This window comes from Monodon monoceros, unplaced genomic scaffold (genome assembly GCF_005190385.1).
Source record: "Monodon monoceros isolate NGI ecotype Baffin Bay Population unplaced genomic scaffold, NGI_Narwhal_1 Super_Scaffold_13, whole genome shotgun sequence".
Taxonomy (NCBI): Eukaryota; Metazoa; Chordata; class Mammalia; order Artiodactyla; family Monodontidae; genus Monodon; species Monodon monoceros.
In genome coordinates this window covers 65004313-65024571 of record NW_021703769.1, presented here as the reverse complement: position 1 = coordinate 65024571, position 20259 = coordinate 65004313, and the positions used below count along the sequence as shown (strand labels likewise).

The window sequence follows — 20259 nt, the reverse complement described above, 5'->3', positions numbered from 1 at the left end:
CTACTGGACTGGGATTTCTGGGCCTCCAGCATGACAAGCAACCACTCAGGTAACTTCCATGCCCTATTGGGCACCTCGGTTTTAAGGAAGGGGTTCCTTCATTACCGGGTACAACTGGAACGTGGTGATGGTTAAACAAAGTTACCCAGGGCCTGGACCAGCAGAGGAGACTTCTGGGTGGCGGCTGTGAAAAACGCCCAGAGCTGCCATCCCAGAGAGCTGCCCGCCAGCAACCCAGCTTCCCACACCTGCACTTCAGGAGGCCTGTCAGAGGCCCTGGCGCAGCCCAAGCCTCCTTGTAACCGAGCCAGTTTGGGAACCACTGAAGGCCCAAGGCGGACTCCGAGACCGCGGGGTTTCACCTCAGAACCTGGGAAGACGGGAAGGCGTGATGTCTCTGGGCCGGCGCCCAAAACCTGGTGGAGTTCTGTACACGAGGGCAGTGCCCATGGGAACAGAACCGCTCGGAAGTGCTGACTCCAGGAAGGGAGTTAGCTGTACACGGTTTGGGTGGATTTCTTCATTCTGAAAGTGTGCTGCGTTCACAAGAGCCTGTCAGTTGGTGAAATGTTGAAGCACTCACAGATCTCACTGCCCTTCTGCTCACAAGTGCTGTAGAGTCTGGGGTCTCCCCCCCAGACACACCTCTCGAGCCCCCTTCTGATTGCCGAGGTGGGTGTTTTATGCGGGACAGATTTGACAGGCTGTGAACGGGGATCAGCCCCGGGCAGGCCCAGGTCCACCCTCAGGCTCCTATCAGGCCCCCAAAAGCCTCAGGCAGCAGCAGAAAGGACCATTAGACGCCCCAAGCCCCTAATTCCTTTGCCCCGAGAGACCCTCCTGGACAAGCCCTCTTGCCTTACAACCAGCACGTGTAACGGAGGGTGCCGAGTCCATGGAGCCCTTGGTACCGCAAAGCTGGGACAGCCAGGCAGAGCCAAAGGTGGGGTGGAGGCGTGGCCAGAGCTGAGAAGCAGGCCCCCCGGGGGTCCCCTCCCCCTGGAGGCCAGGACACTGACCACTGAGGACCCTGCTCCCACCTCTGCTGGCCCTGGGGTCTGGGGGCCTGGCCCAGGCCACTTCAAGATCTAGGAAAGACCAGGAGACGAGGCAAAAACAGAATCCCCTGTGTGTTATTAGGGAGGGGAGTCAAACCGTTCTGGCCACAGAGGGTGCTGTGGGCTTGGAGGGACAGAACTTCCCGGGCTGGCTTCTCAGCTTGAGCATCTTCGGCTTTTCTCTCAGGAGGACTGCACTTTCCTGTTCCTTTCCAGACTGGTTCTTCAGAGAGGACACGAGTAAGGCACACTGCAGGGGGATTGGGAGCGTCAGCAGCACCCAAGCCAGCGTGTCTCCACGCAGGGCACTGGCGCACGTGCGCGCACACACACACACACACACACACACACACGCACACACACAGCGGGAGGCGCTTGGGCCACTGGGGCCCCTGTACTCCTCTTTCTGTCCCTAGAGTGCTGTCTGGGGCCAAGAGCACCGTGGATCAGGCCTATTAATAATAAGTACCATGGGACTTCCCTGGTGGTGCAGTGGTTGGGAGTCTGCCTGCCAATTCAGGGGACACGGGTTCGAGCCCTGGTCTGGGAAGATCCCACATGCCGTGGAGCAACTGGGCCCGTGCGCCACGGCTGCTGAGCCTGAGGGCCACAACTGCTGAGGCCGCAGACCACAACTGCTGAGCCCATGGGCCACAACTGCTGAGGCCCGTGTGCCTGGAGCCCATGCTCTGCAACAAGAGAAGCCACCGCAATGAGAAGCCCGCGCACCGCAACGGAGAGTAGACCCCCACTCGCTGCAACTAGAGAAAGCCCGCGTGCAGCAGCGAAGACCCAATGCAGCCAAAATAATAATAATAATAAGTACCATGTATGGAGGACCTGGGATGCATCAGGCACCGGGCTAGTTACTGCCTGGGGGTCTCAAACCTCCTTGCCAACAAGACATGCAACTACACTGGCAGGGCAAGGGCTATCCTATCCCCATTTTACAGGTAAGGAGACCAAAGCATATGAATTTAAAGGACTTGTCCAAGGCCATACTGTGAGTAAGTAGAGGATCTTCCATTCAATCCCAGGCAGGTCTTGTTCCAAAGCCAGTGTTCTCTCCATATGTGGACCCAGCAGCCACATGTGGCGGTCGGCTCACCATGTGCCCAGGGCCGACCCTGGATGCTGGCAGAAGTGGTGTGATACTTCGTTCCTTTGCCTATATATCTCTCAACTGCCTGCAAGATTCTTCAGTAATTATTCTCAATCAAGGCACTAGAAGACACCACCCAAATGTAACTAACACCCTAAGAAGGGTGGGTTAAACCATTAGTGCCCATTAACACCTTGTGAGTGAGTTTATCAGATGAGGGAGCAGGACTAATGTGCACCTGAGAAGCAGTTTAATAAAGCAGCAAAGAGGGACCCTTTCCGGGAGGACAGCTCAGGCACGTCTAGGGGAGCTGCAGGTTTGCCAATCTATGGCCCTGCCCTCCCAAGAGCTCACCATGTAGTTGGGGAGACGGGCAGTCCTGACAATGGTCGTTTTTGAAACGTGAGTCACGTCCACCTACATGTTCTCTGTGCATCCTCATGGCTTGAGCTGCCCCACACCTCTATGTCCAGGCCTCATCTTTATCCACCTGCCTGAAGGATGTCCCCACTTGTTATCTCACAGGCCCCGCAAACTCACCTTTGTTCTAGGCCCACCCTCCCTGAATCCCCACCTGTTTTCTCTCTCTGGGTCAATGGCACCACTGTCTACCAGGTCCTGCCGCAAGGAACTTGGGAGTCGTCCTGGGATTTCTTCTTCTTCCTCACCCCATTCACTCAATCAGCCACAAGTTTGGTCAATTCTTCCTTAAAGACATGTTCTCACATTTGTTCCCTTATTTCCATTCTCATTGCTCCCGACGTGATCTGGTCCCGCTCTCATCTCACCTTGAACTGCTCAACTCCCTCTCTTAGGAGGTAACATTTTAGTGAAACTTGAATCATAAGGAGCAATCCATGGATGACCTGGGAGGGGAACAGTTGGTGAAGAAAGTGGCAGGTACAAAGGCCTTGAGTTTAGGAATGAGACTGATGTGTTCAAGAATGTACGGGCCAGGATGTAGAGCACACGGGCCTGAAACCAGTGACTTACAGGACACTCTCACATTTCATTGGAAGCCTTTGGTGTCTGTGGATCAGCACAAAGGTGGAAAGCTGATGTGGGATGAGTTGTGTCCCCCAAAAAGGCATGTTGAAGTTCCCCTGTACCCATAAACATGACCTTACTTGGAAACAGGGCCTTTGTAGATGTAATTAAGATGTAAGTTAATGAGGTTGTAGTGGGAGGGTGGGCCCTTAATCCAATACAATTGGTGTCCTTATAAGAGGAGAAGAGACACAGACACACACACAGAGGGAGGAGAGCCATGTGGAGATGGAAGCAGAGATTGGGGTTCTGCTGCCACAAGCCAAGGAAAGGCAAGGATTGCTGGTGCCAAGGACTCCCTCCTTGACCAAACTTTAGTCATGTTCCTCTGAGCCCTCTTCTTGACTGGGCTTTGACTTTGGCCTGCGGAACCCAGTTTTAGCAAAGAATCCTGTTGAGCCTGTTTAGCAAGAATCCCCCTACCCTCGATATCTAGTCAACTTCATCTTAGTAATTTTCCATCCACTGACCCTCTCACTCTGCTCACTGGCTATAAATGCCCAGCTATCTTTGCTGTATAATCGGAGTTGAGCTCAATCTCTCTCCCCAATTGCAGTCGTCTTGAATAATGTCTTCCTTGCCATTTTTTTTTTTTTTTCTGCAGTATGTGGGCCTCTCACTGCTGTGGCCTCTCCCGTTGTGGAGCACAGGCTCCAGACGCACAGGCTCAGTGGCCATGGTTCACGGGCCTAGCCGCTCCGTGGCATGTGGGATCTTCCCGGACCAGGACTCAAACCCGTGTCCCCTGCATTGGCAGGTGGACTCTCAACCACTGCGCCACCAGGGAAGCCCTTCCTTGCCATTTTTAACAAGCGTCCAGGGCAATTTCATTTCTTTAACAGCCACCATCTCCAGAAGCTAGGAAGAGGTAAAGAGGGATTCTACCCAGAGCCTTCAGTGGGGACATGGCCCTCTTGATACCTTGATTTCAGACTCTAGGACTCTGGGACTGTGAGGGAATAAGTGTCTGTTGTTTTAAGCCACCCAGTTTGTGGTACTTCATATGGCAGCCCCAGGACCCTAACACAGAAGCCAGCGCAGTCATTTGCCCCACACCTAAGGCATACCTTTTGGGAGTAGTTGAGAGCCTTTTCCATCTCAGATGTGATGGCACCGATATCATCGCTTTCGTAAATACCTGGAAACAAAGCAAACAAAGTCATGATCGATCGTGGGGAAGGGATGGAGATCCTGGCAAGTGTCCACATCTGTAAACACGTGGGCCATGTGGAGGTGACCTCAGCCTAAGGGGCAGGGTGGGGTCTTAATGGGCTTAGCTGACTAGCCACCCCCCATACTTTCTGGTGGTAAAGGGGATGGATGGGTATAGTGAGGATACCAAGAGCAGGGCTGGCCTTGGGACCCAGCACCCTGGCACCCAGCCAAGAGCTCTCACCCACAGGAAGCATAGGTCAGGGGAAAGGTCCTGCTCCTCCAGTGAATAAAAAGATCCACCTTGGGGTTAATTAAAGTAGCTAATGCCTGTAGTGAATAATGTCTGTATAGTAATATCTCAAATATGACTCATTTGAGAGGGGCTAGAGTATAATGACTAACAAGACAGACTCTGGGTTCAAATCCTGGTTCTACTACTTACTACATCTATGCTTTGGGTTCTGTGTCTCAGCTTCCCTATCTGTAAAGTGGGGATAATAGTAATAACACACTTCATAGGGTTATTGTGAGGAATGAATCACTGCATATGTAAAACCGTGTCTGGCATATAATACCTATTCTATAAATGTTTGCTATTTTAATAATAATCAACAATAATAACTTAAATGTATATGTCTAGCACTTTTCATGAGTTCCACCCCTGGCTATGCCACTAATTTTGTAACCACAGGCACCTCATGTTCTTGGGAGTCATTTCTTCATCCATAAATCAGAGAAGTCAGAATGCACTAGCATGTCCCAAGCTTCAGTCCCTCCTGAATCACGTCACAATTTTGCCTTGTCTGCACATCATCTAAACCATAATCTACTTAACATATATTTTTAATCAATTCACTTTCATTTACTTAAAAGTACACACATATACAAAATTGAGATATAATTGACATATAACATTATATTACTTTCAGGTATACAACATAATGATTTGATATTTGTGTATATTGTGAAAACAATCATATAACCATTTAAGGGAGGGAAAAAAATTTTCCTCTACCCTCCTAGATTCTCCAGCTGGGGCCTTGGAAATCAAACTGACAAAAGACAGATTAACAAGAGAAAAATAGAGTTTATTAATGCATGCGGTGTGCATACATGGGGGAGAAACTCAGCGATGAGTTACTCAGAGGGAGTGGTTGGAACTTGGGGCTTCTGTAGCATCTTAAGGAAGAACAATAGAAATGACAAGACAAAGGAAATGGGGTTTGGCTTTGAGGGCCGGCAAACTGTGGGAAGGTAAATATTTGGGGGGAACTAATGGAAGACAAGGTTTTTTTAGGTGAGAGTTGTTACGTAGATTCCTCTTGGTGCTGTGAAGAGCCCAGAGCTGCCAACCAGAGCTTAAGAGTCTAAGATTCATCCTTCTCCTCCTGGCACAGAAGCAGGACATAGAAATTTATGTCCTGCTTTTAGGCAAATGGGGGAAGGGGAAGCAGAAAGGTTTTTGGCATCTGCTGTTTCTTAATTGTCTTCAGCTCAAAATAATCCTTATGCCAAAGTGGCACATATTGAGGTGGCATATTCTGATCTCCTACAGCTATGACCAAAAATTGTTGCTTTGTGTTCCATGTACAACTATTTTGCCAACCACCTGCTGTGAAGATATCACCTTTTGAGAAACACTAAACTAAGGGACCTTTAGGGCCCCTTCCAGCCCCGACATTCTAAAATATATATATATATATATGTTTTTTTTTTTTTTTTTTCTGGTATGCGGGCCTCTCACTGTTGTGGCCTCTCCCGTTGCGGAGCACAGGCTCTGGACGCGCAGGCTCAGTGGCCATGGCTCACGGGCCCAGCCGCTCCGCGGCATGTGAGATCCTCCCGGACCGGGGCACGAACCCGTGTCCCCTGCATCGGCAGGCGGACGCTCAACCACTGCGCCACCAGGGAAGCCCTAAAATATTTTTAAGTAGTTTTACTTTTTTTCTTTTTCACTTTAAAATAATTATGGGAAGATATACATAACATAAAATGTACCATTGTAACCATTTTTAAGTGTACAGTTCAGCAACATTAAGTACATTTACACTGCCTTGCAGCCATCGCCACCATCCATCTCCAGAACAGTAATTTTACATTTGCAAATGTGATTTTCACATGCCGCTTTCCTGGAATATGTCTATAGCATAGGGAGCTATATTGGCACTGAGACAACTGTCTGGAAAGAAAGATGTGGCGAGTTCAGCCAACTCTTACGCACCTGTGTCTCCAAACCAGTGGAAGCGGCCCCCAGCAGCCCGGGTGAACTCCCGGTAGGCGGCGGCCGTGTCACTGCGGCTGGCATAGCAGGCAGGTGGCGTGGTGTCCATCTGTGACTCGCCCACGTAGAAGAGACACACGTTCAGCTGTAAGTCACAGCCCACACGGGCCTCGGCCATGTAGGCGCTGAGCATGGCCTGTGCGGAGACAGGGAGGAGGGGCCCACAGCTGAGGGCTCTCCAAGCCGCTGATCTCGGGTCAATTCAGCCTAGTTGCTTTCTTGAGGACCTACTGTGTACCTGGTCTAGTAAGTATGTGGCACTGAGGATGGAAAGGTGAAAGAGCCTGGGTCACCATTTCTCTTACTATCTTAATAGGGCCTGGCCGGGGAGCTGGGCCTGAGATCCTAGACCAGCATCCTCGACATCCCGTGGAAGCTTGTTAGAGATGCAGACTCTCAGGCCCCTCCGGAACCAGGTCTAACAACATCTGCATTTGAACAACATCTCCAGGTGATTCTTTGGCACGATAAAGTCCAGACTGGAAAAATCATGCTGGAGAAACCAGTTGCTAGGCGTCCACCTAGCAGAAGATGTGGGGTCGCGAAGGATAAGGGATGCCCAGGACGTGGCCTACCCACCATGTCCTGGTCAGGGATGCCCCCGGTGAAGAGGTAGATGCCCTGTGATTGCTGTTTGTCTTTGTCCTTGAAGTCCACTTCCACAGCCTTCCGCAGGGCACTGAGGACGTTCCTGCTGCCTTGACACTGCAGGCTCAGGATCCACCTGGGGGGCAGGGAGGGCCATGCTGAGAGGGAGGGCCATGCTGAGGGGGAGGGCGGGGAATGGAGGGCGGTTGTTTCCTGATTCATGCCTGAGTCCCTCGGATGGCAAAGATTCTAGATAGAGCTACTTTTGGGGGGAGGGGGGCCAGAAAATAATAGCACAGGGGAGGCTGACGTCAGACCCAGCAGGTCACCTACCGCCAGGCGCTTTGTAAGTTGCTATGGCTCGCGGCAACCATCTCGGGCCTCCAACTTTCAATGGTGCTTCCAAACCTTGGAAAAAAGGAAAGAGGGCTTGTTCTTAGGGGGGAAATACATGCCCCAGCTCTTTGGGCTCCCCAGGATTTTAAGGGGGCAAGATTTTGATTACACCCCCAAAATGTTAGGATGCCACTGGCCTGGGCCAGCCACAAGATCTCCTTGCTGGTCATGACACGTCTCAGCACATTCACGGTGGGAGCAGAGCTGTGTCCTCAGTGGAGACACAGCCAGCACCAGTTTGGCCAGACTTCCCTCCTGAAGAAGGGTCACTCCCTTCTCTGTGTGAACTTCCTCACCCCCAGGGAAGAAGTCGTTTCTCCCTTTTTAGCTCTGATTCATCCTCACAACACATTTTTCGCTCTCCATCTGCACTATAGCTTTTCTTTTGTATATGTATCAGCTCATTTTCCCTATGAGACAGAACTTAAATCTTTGAGAAGAGGATTTATCCCCTTTATCAAGGAAAAGATGTCCCCTCTCTGGTTCAAGAGCGATTCCTCCACCTGGGCTATTGACTTCACCACCACCAATCTCTTCTGAGACCTTGTCCCACAGTGACCTCTCTCCCACACACATGCCCAGCGTCTACTTCCGTCTTCCCCATCGCCTCTCTTAAATATAACTTCTTCGTCTACCAGCTACTTCTCTCTCTTTCCTCTTCCCCCTCACAGACATGCTCCCTAGAAAAACAGTGTTACCACGTCCTCCTCATCTTCTGCTTCTCAACCCCCTGCAGTTCAGCTTCCTCCCCAGTTCTCTGATAACTATTAACAAGGACCTCCTTTCCCCCTCCCATGGAAATATCTCTATTTCAGTTGGATAAAAATTCTAACAATATACAAAGAGTGAAAATTCCTCCAATTTTATCCCCCCCCAATTTCTGTTAACTCTTTGTTCTATATTCTTTCGGATTAAAAAAAAAAAATGTGTAGGACTTCCCTGGTGGTCTAGCGGCTAAGACTCCATGCTCCCAATGCAGGGGGCCTGGGTTCGATCCCTGGTCAGGGAACTAGATCCTGCGTGCCACAACTAAAAGATCCCGCGGGCTGCAACTAAGAGCCGGCGCAGACAAATACATATTTTTTAATGTATTTAAAATAAATACATATTTTAAAAATATGCATAGTTGCATATTCTATTCTATTCAATAGAATAGAATTCTATTGTCAGGATTATTTTACCAATTTCCTCTTGCTTTTTTCCAGGTTTGCCAACCATTAGAACTCTGCACTGAAAGGCTTAATCGAAGGAACAAAGAACATACACTTAAAAGATTTAGTGCTTGCTTCAGTAGCACATATACTAAAATTGGAACGATACCAAGAAGATTAGTATGGTCCCTGCGCAAGGTTGACACGCAATAAGTTAGTAGGAGTTTGCGATTAACAGATACACACTACTATATATAAAATAGATAATCAACAAGGACCTACTGTCTAGCATGGGGAACTATACTCAGTATTTTGTAATAACCTATAAGAGAAAAGAATCTGAAAAAGAATATATATATATATATATATATGTATATATATATATATACATATATATATATGAAACTGAATCACTTTGCTCTACACCTGAAACTAACACAACATTGTAAATCAACTATACTGGAATAAAAAATTTAATACAAGGGCTATACCAAACTACACTTCCACCAATACTTTCCAAGAGTGCCCTTTTCACCAAATTATCATCAGCACTGGGTATTATCAATCTTTTAAATACTTGCCAAAATGAATTGCAGAAACATTATATCTCATTGTTTTCCTATCAGGGAGCGCTACTGCCCGATTCAGTGGATTCCTGCATTCTTCCCCTTCCTTCTTTGCTTCTGCAGGCTCTAACTCTGTTTTTTTTCCCTTGGGAAAGCGTAAACACCTTTCTCTCCTGGTTTTCCTCCTGCCTTTCTGGCTGTTCCTCTCTCGTTTCTTTGGCGGTTCCCTCTCTCTGCCCACACTCCAAATGGCAGTTCTTCCCAAGTTCTGTCCCTGGTTGTCATCTCTCCCCCTTCACGTCTCCACAGGTGTAATTCTTGCCCTCCCATGTCTTCAACCAAAATGCTGATGGCTCGCAAACCCGTACTTCTTGGCTAGAGCTCCTAACAGGAGAATCCCCAGACTCCTGAGGATCTCAAACTCTATATGTTTATCTTCCAAGCTCTGCTCCACCTGGCACATCCTCTCCTCACCATTCCCTCATCCCCTACAGCCAAACAGTGACTGCATTCTGTAGATTCTAACTCCCCCGCACCCCTCACAGGCCTCCCCGTCTTTCATTCCCACTGCCTTGGCTCAAGCCCCCTCTACCCCTGCAGTGGTCTAACTGGTCTCCCCACCAGTATCGCATCCTTTCAGTCCATCCTTCCCCTGGTAGCTCGAGCGTTTCAAGATTATTACTCTTGCTTAAAATCCTTCAATACCTATACGTCCTATAGTATAAAAACTCCCATATAAAGCCTCCATCCCCTGGTGTTTTATTTTGTTTTCTGGTCATGCCCAGTCTCTCCCTCTCATCCCTGACTCACACTGAACTATTCACACTGACAGTTCCCAGGGTTCTGTAGTACGTCCGTCACACCCCTGTGCCTCTGCTTATGCTGTTCCCTACACCTGGAACGCCCTTTCTCCCCATTTCCTCCATCACTCCCATGCGCTAGGCAAACACTTACTCATTTGTCAAGACTCAGCTAAAGGGTCACTTCCTCTGTGAAGATTTCCTGACCTTACTCTACCCAGGTGGAATAGACTGACCCTGCCTTTGAGCCCTCAAAGTCCCATATCCTCCCTTCTACTTATTTCTTCAGAAAACATTTAATAGCACTTATATTTTGACACACCTGTCTCCTACTACTAGCCCATAAATTCCTTGAGGATAGGTATTGTGTATTTTAGCTTCTCTATCCCTAATGCCTGGCATAGTGACGGTGCATGGCAGGCTTTCAATAAAAGTTCGTTGAATGAATGAATGGATGGATGGATGAATGAATGAAAATATTGTCCAAAATGCTTCTCTAAGCATTTTTTCTGTAGAATTTATTAGGGAAAGATTAGACTCTGGTACAGTTTAATATATAATATTAACTGCTGACTTATTAGGTTTAGAACACTCCCTATTTCATGTGAAGTTGTATAAAAAATATATATGTTTATATATATTTTATATGTATAAAAATATACATAAATATCTTATATGTATAATATATATATTTATATATATTTATAAAATATATAAATAAATGAATATATATGTATATAAATATATATATATACATCCCTGGTGGCGCAGTGGTTAAGAATCTGCCTGCCAATGCAGGGTCACGGGAAGATCCCATGCGCGGCCGAGCAACTAAGCTCGTGCGCCACAACTACTGAGCCTGCGTGCCTAGAGCCTGTGCTCTGCAACAAAAGAAGCCACTGCAATGAGAAGCCCATGCATGGCAATGAAGAGTAGCTCCTGCTCGCCGCAACTAGAGAAAGCCCACATGCCACAACTAAAGAAAGCCCACACACAGCAACGAAGACCCAATGCAGCCAAAATTAAAATTAATTTAAAAATGTATATATATAACTATACATATATTTAAATTATATATAATTATAGATTAAAAATATAAGTAACTATGTAGACAGAAGTATAACAAATATATATAGTATTATATATAGTCATATAATTTAAATGTATATGTAAACACTTGTTATATATTGAATATTTACATTTTAAATTTATTTATATTTAAAATTTATATATAAAATATATAATTTAAATATATAGTTATATAGTTTTAATTTATACTATATATACTTATATATAATTTAAATATATAGTTTTATATATAACTGTATAATTTAATTCTATATAGCTATATATAATACACAATATACAACTATATACAAAAATTATATTGATATATCTATGTATAATTAAAATTTATAATTGGAATTCTGAATGTTTGAAATACTGTGGCTTGCTAGAACTGAGCTAGGAACCAAGCCTGGGGGCCCTTCTTTTTCTCTTTTGTGTTTATCAGCTTGGTAGCCAAATGGGGCAATGGGCTGAGTTACTTTATCCTGGCTGATCAAGCAATGTGTTTTGGGTCCGCTTATCACCTTCGCCCCAGTGGGACTGTCCTGCAACCATTTAATTATTCAATGCCCCAAACAAGATCATTCAAATCAGATAAACTGACGGCCCTCCTAGGATGCTGGGTGCCCATACATCTGTTGTCCTGCCAGGAGCCTCAGCCCAGGGATGGCATCCGAGTGCACACGCCCTCCCCACCACGGGAAGCGGGAAGCAGGAAGCGGGAAGCAGGAAGCGGGAGCGTACGCGATGATGTTGAAGCAGTCCTTGTTGGACAGCTGCTCCTCCAGCAGAAGTCTCAGGGAGTGCTGGATATGAATAATGTACATGGAATTGGTCACAGAGATATCGAGCAGTATAACCACCCTAAAAAGAAACACAAGCTTTAAGAGGAGAACCGAACCTCTCAGATAATGTTTATTTTGTTCCATTTTACTATTTAACGTTTTTTCCAGGGGAGTTCTGCATGCCAAATTCATAGCTGGCCAAATCTCCATGGTCTGAAGTCAACACAGGCGGGTTTACAACAGTAGAACCTTCTCTCCAGGAGGGTCTATCATGGTATAAAGCCTCGTGGTGGAGATGGTTTAAGGGCAGGGCTGCATATAATGATTTCGTACATTTCCTTGTTTTAAATTACTAGTATTCAATATTATTATAGGTTGGGGTCTATGAAGGGAAAACAGAAACAAGCTAAGCAAGTTAGATGGGGTATTAGGCGTAACCGGGGCCTCTGGGGAAATGTATCATTATTTTCTCTCTCTGTTTTAAGATCTCTAGTGCTATTCAGCCTTCTCCTTTTATTACTTCAAATCTTATAGTCCCATCTCCTCCCCCCCATCCTCATTTTGAGACAGCTATGGATAGCAAAAGAAAATCCACTGGATAGAGTCAGAAGGCCTTGGTTCAAGTCCCACTTCCTTGTGTGGCCTTAGGCAAGTCACAATACCTCTCTGATCCTTGGCATATTTAACTATAAACTATTTATAATGAGACTTCATAGGGTTGCTTTGAGAAGTAAATGATATAATAGATGAAGAGTATTACAAAGCATAATACTTGGTAGGTGGTAAGGCGTCAAGTAAGGTATGGAAGCGATAATGATATTTTGGATACCTATTGTTTCTCCCTACTCAGCATCCATTACCTCTTCTCACAGCAGCATCTTGATTTTTGGGGGGCGAGGAGGGGGAATACCTCTGTCTCTAACAGTCCATTTGAGTTGAGTAGAGCTGACGCCAGCCCAAGCTTTGAGAGTGGACATTTGACCCCAGGCAATCAGAACATCAAACCCTCTTGGCCCTAGTGAATAGCTCAAGGATGGACCCTTGCCCCAAGCCCTGGGAGTACTAAACTGGAAGGCAGGAAGTTGAGAGCTTGGGGTGGTTATCTTGCCACCTGGAGGGCAAAGCCAGCCTGAAAACAAAGCGAACAGAGAGGAAAACAGAGCTGAGGGATGGAGAGAGATTCCTGACATGCATGAACCTCTGGATCAAGCCATGCCTGAAGACAGCTATCAAATCTAGTCTAGAATTTTCAGTTACCTTAACCAGACTTCCCTGATTTGTTTAAGTCAATTTGCACTTGGTTTCTGTTGCTTTTTAGCAGAAAGATTCCTGAGTGACATTGCTGGTATTGAGTGATGCTTGTTGATGTTGGGGATGATGGTGGTGACTTTTCCCTCCAGGGGTTCTGCTGAGTGATTACTGATCCTTAATCTAAATGATGGCTTCTGATGCTACCAACAGGGAATTCATGAGTTGGTTGAGTGCTGTGTCACCCATGACACCCATGAAGGACAAGAACATTACTGGGGTTAGGTACCTTTTTTCGCAGACGGTGCCCCAGATTCTTCTGCTGGCCAAGGAGAGCCACTCGATCCGTCTCTCATACATCCGCATAGCTCTGCTGAGCTGCTTCTGCAAACTCATGCACCACACACAGTGAGCGACTGCGCAGAGCATGGCCGATTAAGGGGTCTGGGGGGAAGGGGGTGTACCCCACTTGGTTTCTGGGAATGGTGTGTCAAGGCCATGGGTATCCAGGCAGTACAAACATGCCGTTAAAGCACGGACGAGTCTGCCACAGGATCAGGAAGGGAAGAGTCAAAGTATTTCGTTGCCTCAAATGGGGAGGAGGTAAATGTTGACCCAAAGGATCAGAGGCTTTTGATCCAGGTCCCTGCCTGGGGAGGAGGTGGAGAAAGCTCCACAGGGGCCTGTGGGTGGAGCACAGTCTCTGTTTATAAGAGGGAGTTCAGTCAGTGGCTTGGTGCCTCCACATTCCACCCATCTCCCTCCCCGCACCCCATATTCTGACTGATGGGGCCCACCACTGACCTGGTACTCATACAGGAAGGGCAGGTCCACGTGAATATTCTTCATTGTCCCATCATGCCATTCAAATTGTACCATTGCCTTCTGCACTCAGGTGTGGCCAGGAGGGGAACAGGTGAACAGAAGCACAGGTGGGGAAGGATTTTAAGTGTAAATTGGCCACTGGGCTCTCCAAGTGAGATGCAAGAGAGGGAAATGGGCTCTTAGCACATCTGGGGTTGGATTCTTCCCCACACACCAGGCCATTGCCTTGTCTGGAGCTGGCAGCAGAGGGTCTTCGGGATGCAGTCCCCTGAATGAACTGTGCCTGACAGCAAGCCAGCTCCCTTCTCAGGAGGCTCTTCTGAACATCAGAGTCTTTACTACAAGATATGGCTGGAGGTTTGGTAATAGCAGAGTTGGAGACCTTAAAACATACTAGCCATGAGTTCTTAGGTTTGGGAACCCAGATGGGCCTTCATGGACACTTTGAAAATCAAATTTGTTCATTTTGTTCTTTCATCCTCCACCAAGTTGTCATATCTCTAATTATCACTCCTTCCATCTAGTCATCCATCCATGGGCTGCCAGAACTCTACATGCCCACACTCTCTCTTTCCTTTCATTCTTCTACCTTTCCACTGATCTTTCTTTTCCTTCCTTTTCTCTTTCTTTTTTTTTTGGACCACACGGTGTGGCATGTGGGATCCTAGTTCCCCAACCAGGGATCGAACCCATGTCCCCTGCAGTGGGAGCGCAGAGTCTCAACCACTGGACCACCAGGGAAGTCCCTCCACTGATCTTTCTATTCGCCCATTACCATTACACCGTCCTTCCATTTTTCCATCCTTCCACCCTTTCTTTAATCTTTACTTTCATTCTTTCGTCTTTTTTTAAAAAATATTTATTTATTTAATTAATGTATTTATTTGGCTGTGCCCGGGTCTTAGTTGCAGCACATGGGACCTTTGTTTTCACGTGAGGGATCTTGGTTGTGGCATGCGGGATCTAGTTCCCTGATCAAACCCGGGCCCCCTGCATTGGGAGTGCAGAGTCTTAACCACTGGACCACCAGGGAAGTCCCCATCCTTTCATCTTTTTAATTTTATCCTGTCATCCATCCTTCCAATTTCCCTTCCATCCTTCCATCTGTTCACTTTTCCATCCATCCATCCATCCAACCATCCATCCATCCATTCTTTTACCTATTCATTCATCATTTCCATCCATCTGCTCATTCATCCTTTTCATTCTTCTTTCCATCCTTCCTTCCAGCCACCATTCACTGAGTGCTTACTTGTACTAGATATCGGGGATAGAGGGTTGGAGAAGAGCTTTTTCTTTTAAAGGGCTCATACTTTGGTGGGGATTAGACATGTAACAAATACACACATTAGCGCATAGTAGAAGTCTGTACAAGGTACAGCAAGGACACAAAGAGAGTGTGTTCTGAATGGGGAGGAGGAAAACCTCCATGGAGGAGGTGACCGTGGTGCCCAATATACTCCCTCTTACCCCAGTCTCCCAAGTTTCATTTTCGTATCTTTGAAAAACAGCAGTTAGAGTAGATTTGATGAGAGTTCTAGAGTCCTGGGTGGAATGCCTCCATCCCACTCCAGGCCCTCAGGCCCTTGCTCCATGGGCTCTGTCTTATGACTTCTATTTCCTGAACATTTCAGAAAGGAAATACCACGCAGGAGCTCCCCTGCAAAGGACTGGACAGAACTCTGAATCTGAGTTACCTCATGGATAGTTGATGATACTGTCTTCCGGAGAATAGGCACAAATTCCTCCACGGGAGAGAATGCATTGGGTGCCAGAACCTGATAAAGGCTTAGCTTCTTGGCTGTAAAAATAAATGGTGGGGTTTGAGGCACCACTCATGAAGCCCCAAAGGGTTCATTCCTTTCAGTTAGTCACCTGAGTCCTGGGTTCTTCCCTCTTTGGGTATTTACCTTTCAGGCTATTGGTCTTTAGCCATTCTGCAGAAGTCTTGTCCAAGTTTGGGAACTCAATAGTGAGGGGATCCTCATGCTTTGGGGGTTTAGGCAAGAGACTCGTGAGTGGCCTCTTTGCAACCTCTGTGGAAATCTAATCGAAATGAAAAATCATCCTTACATAATCATCTTTTAGAGCTGGAAAGTCCACAGTCTCCCCCACCCATCCAAGGGAACATCTTAAAACATTACCTGGTAAACTAAAAGCAGTTCTGCCTTCCCCTCCCACTATCCCCATCCACTTCTCAGGAGATTTCTGGAATTTCCAGGAGAAGAGAGAGATGTACCCAGAAACTCCCTTCCTCTTTCACTTGTCCATCCTCCTCACGCCTTCCCACCCTTACCATTAAGATAAGCACCTCGGACTCCAAGATGACAGGTGGCCTTGCCGAGGGCCCAAATATAAGGCTCCAGGGAACTAAAAAGTATCTCCTGCACCAAATCATTTAGGGAGCCCTGATCTAGCCCACCCGCCCTCGCCCACATTTACAACCAAAAATCTGAGGTTCTGAGAGGTTAAATCACATATAGCTCACGTATGAGGAAAACACCGAACAGCAATTCCCAAACTCCAGACATTCGAGCACCTCCTTCATGAACTTTGCTACGAGTACCACTGTACTGTTATTTACTTAATATTTTAAAAATCAAACATATAACATTAAATCTTTTTAATTATTAATTTTAATATTAATTGAAATTAACGTTCATTTCAATTTTAATTTTTGACTTCCTTTTTTTGGACTTAAATAATTTTAGAAAGATCTATTTCTGCCACAATGAGCTAGTTTTAAATGCATAACATTGAAAAGAATATTAATCTATGTATCACCTTATAACCATCTTGCAAACTACAAGTAGTACATGTGTTTCATTTGGGGAAACATCTGGCAAGGTTTTGGCATCAAACAGACCTGGGTTCAATTGAGACTAATCAGCTTCCCTCTGCGATCTCAGGCAAATTACTTAAACTTTAACTTCAGTTTTCTCATCTGTAAAATGGGGGTAATAACATACCTTCCGCAGACTGTCGTTGTAAAGATAAAATAAGGCATTTAAAGAATTGAGCATTGTGCCCATCTTATAGTGAGCACTCAGCAAATGAAAACTATTATAATACTAATAATTATTGTTATTGTTTTAGATAGTAGAAGAGCTGAAACTAAAATTTAAAATCCCAGTCTAGGTGCTGTGTTTCTTTCACTACATCCAGCCAGGTCAAAACGTCTGGTACCCCAAATCCATACATTCATTCTGTGAAGCTATAAACGCATTACCAGTTCTCCTCGGTACGCAGCTTTACTGGTGATTGTGTCCATAAGCTTTCTGAGTTACTCTGTTGGTGTTAAATTAAGCGTCCTCAAGCAGGGCCTTTGCCCTGAATGAGATACTGGTGGGAAGACCGTCTTCAAGACAGCCTACCCTGTGTGGTTGAGGTTTTCATCATTCTCCAAACTGGGGGGAAGGGAGGGGCAGTGGTAGGGGGAAGGGGTGGCAGGAGCCTGCTGGCTTTTCTCTGAAATAAATCTTTCGGATAGAAAATCCACCAGGATCCTTCCAGCGGAGGCCTGGGCAGCTCACAAATGTTGGGACAGCGGGGGGCGGGGCCTCGCTTTGTTCCATTTTCGGGACGTGGGAGGCCTGGCAGCCGCTCCCTTGCGCGACAGGTGAGACAGGAGAGCACAGAAGGCCAGCTGCCTGCCTCCGCGGAAGGTCTGAGCTTGGGGCTCTGACCACCTACCTCGTGCATCGAGCCGGTCCGCTCCTCGCAGGGGGCGCTCTGGTGCAGGGCTTGCACGTGGCCCCGGAGGCTCTGGGCCTCCTGGATTTCTGCCAGCAGCTCATCCATCTCCCGGCTGCTGTAGATCTGGGGGTGGTGAGGGCAATCAGTCATCCAGCTTTCACCTGGCTACCGGCAGTGGGAAAGGACAGGCAGCCACGTGAATCCCTAAGGCGGAGCGGCAGGCTTTTTAAAGCGGACGTTATAAACCGGGGTCCATGTGCAGGACAGAGCCTGCGAAAGTCAGTGTTCCATTTGTACAGTATTGGCTTGCAGTGTTTTTAAACAATTGAAGGGCCGTCTAGCCTTAAAAATGGGAAGAAACACTTTACACCCTCTAGGATGACAATAATAATAATAATAATGATAGGAGGAGGGGGGAGGGGAAGCAGGAGGAATTGGAACTGTGGGATGAGGGTGGAATTGTAAAATGGTGCTGCTGCTGTGGAGAACTGTTTGGTGGCTCCTCAAGAAATTAAACAGAATCACTACCTGACCCAGCATTTCTACTCCTAGCTTTATACCTACAGTAATTGAAAACAGGGACTCAGATACTTGCACACCAATAATCATACCAGTTCACAACAGCTCAAATGTCCATTGACTGATGAATGGATAAACAAAGTGTAGTATATCCAGAAACTGGAATATTATTCAACGCAAAAGGAACAAAGTTCTGATACGGGCTACAACATAGATGAACCTTGAAAACAGGATGCTAAGTGAAAGAAGATGGATGTGAAAGGTGTATGATTCCATTTATATGAAATATCCAGAAAAGGTAAATCCCTAGAGACAGAAAGCAGATTGGTGGTTACCTGGGGCTGCAGGGGAGGGGGATCACGGAGTCACTGCTTTAATAGGTACAGAGTTTCCTTTCCGGGGGATGGAAATGTTTTGGAGCTAAATAGAGGTGGTGATTGCATAACATCGTGAAAGTTGTAACTTCCCCTGATTGTTCACTTTACGTTTCGAGAATTTCACTGCAATTTTTAAAAAATGTAAAGAAATCACACACATACAAAAATCCAGGTTTCTGGCTCTTGTTGAAAAATCAGAAGACCTGGCAACACTGGTGGTCACGCTCCTACAGAGCACCCGGCTGGGGCTGCGCGGAGGTGCCTCTAGCTGCGGCAAGTGTTGTTTCGTTCACCGCACTCCTTACCGCTCACTGTTGTGTCCCCATCAGAATCAGTTGTCATTTTTTGTCACCTCTGCACTGTTGTTTTGCCCATAATAACGAAGACAATGAAATTTGTTTTACCCATACGTCTACCGAGAGTGGAAAAACAACAGATAAGCCAAGAAGTTCACAGGTTTTAACAGAAAATATTTCTTAAACCAGCCAGTTTCATTCACTCACTGTACTTTCCTAGCCCCTGGAGTCTGTGACTCCTCTAGAGTCTGGGCAATGAGGTAACAAGAAGGGGTTCTGCCCAAGGAAAATGTTACCTGACCTTGGCTCCCTCATGGGAAATGTCCAACTTTTTGACACTTGGACATACTTGTGAGATGCAAATATTCATGTGCTCACGGCGATTAGGTTAGCAGGCAAGGCACAGCCTATTAACTGTCACCTCCATTGTGGACACGGAGTATGCGATGTTATTATTAACCGGGACAAGGATACTAATGGAAGGATTGGTACAGAATTACTTGCTCATTCAGAATTAATTGCTGTGCGTCTCCTGCAGTAGGTGGGGTCCATTTAGGAGAGAGAACTGAAGCAACTGCTTCAGACTCAGAGCCCTGGTGGGAGCAGAGGTGGGCTGGGGCCCATGTTGATGGCAACTGGATAGGGATTCAGGATTCTACCGGCGTATAATCAACTCATCACACACACTGACAAAAGGATCTCTTGTGACTTCATGTTGTTTCTGTTCTTCCCACATATTCATTTTAACCTGATTTTACCGTTGTAAACCCACTGACTTGGGGAGGGGGGAAAGCAAGCACACACACAGCATGGTCTGTCTGGCCCAGATTCCCCAGGCACAACCTTGGAGGCAGGCAGGGATGGGAGGAGGGGGCAGTGTGTTGGCCCAAGGGCTTACCTCTGTCTCTGGGCTGTAGCAGTGGTAGTACCCCCCAAGAGCTTCTGCAAGGTGCTTCAGAACAGCCTGCGGGGATGGTGACAGGGTGAGCCGTCACTAGGGCAATGCCGGTACCTTAACAAACTTTCTCCTCGTCTGAGCCTCCCAACTGAGCTTACCAACAGGAGAACTAGGTACAAGGAGAGTTCTGGTCCGCAGCTCGGGGACCTCAAAGGCTGGCCCAGCTCACTATAGCCAATCCAAGGGAAGCCTTGGAGAATCTCGATACTTACAGGGGGCACCTGATCATCGCATTTGTAGGTGATGATGTGGGTGATGAGGTCCCGTCCCATGATGGACTGTTGGATGTACTCGGACAGGATTTCAGAAGGCTGATCTGGGCTGTGGAGAAGACGGAAGAAGA

At 46.8% G+C, this 20259-nt stretch overlaps 1 protein-coding gene and 1 non-coding gene across 2 annotated transcripts in view; one reads left to right on the top strand and one right to left on the bottom strand.

The window, feature by feature from the left end:
* VWA3A (von Willebrand factor A domain containing 3A) overlaps window positions 1-20259 on the bottom strand; it is a 40304-nt gene that overhangs the window by 6687 nt on the left and 13358 nt on the right. Inside the window, exons 9-21 of the mRNA XM_029221436.1 lie at window positions 20129-20237; window positions 19857-19922; window positions 17764-17889; window positions 15981-16116; window positions 15768-15871; window positions 14050-14130; window positions 13535-13629; window positions 11957-12076; window positions 7565-7639; window positions 7223-7367; window positions 6584-6779; window positions 4275-4345; window positions 1156-1308 (exon numbers count right to left, since the gene is read on the bottom strand). Of these exons, the coding sequence (XP_029077269.1) occupies window positions 1156-1308; window positions 4275-4345; window positions 6584-6779; window positions 7223-7367; window positions 7565-7639; window positions 11957-12076; window positions 13535-13629; window positions 14050-14130; window positions 15768-15871; window positions 15981-16116; window positions 17764-17889; window positions 19857-19922; window positions 20129-20237 (1477 nt within the window). The remainder of the gene's footprint in view (window positions 1-1155; window positions 1309-4274; window positions 4346-6583; window positions 6780-7222; window positions 7368-7564; window positions 7640-11956; window positions 12077-13534; window positions 13630-14049; window positions 14131-15767; window positions 15872-15980; window positions 16117-17763; window positions 17890-19856; window positions 19923-20128; window positions 20238-20259) is intronic.
* Window positions 8906-9013, top strand: LOC114895119. Its single transcript, XR_003793426.1, has one exon. It is a non-coding gene; the product is annotated as a U6 spliceosomal RNA (small nuclear RNA).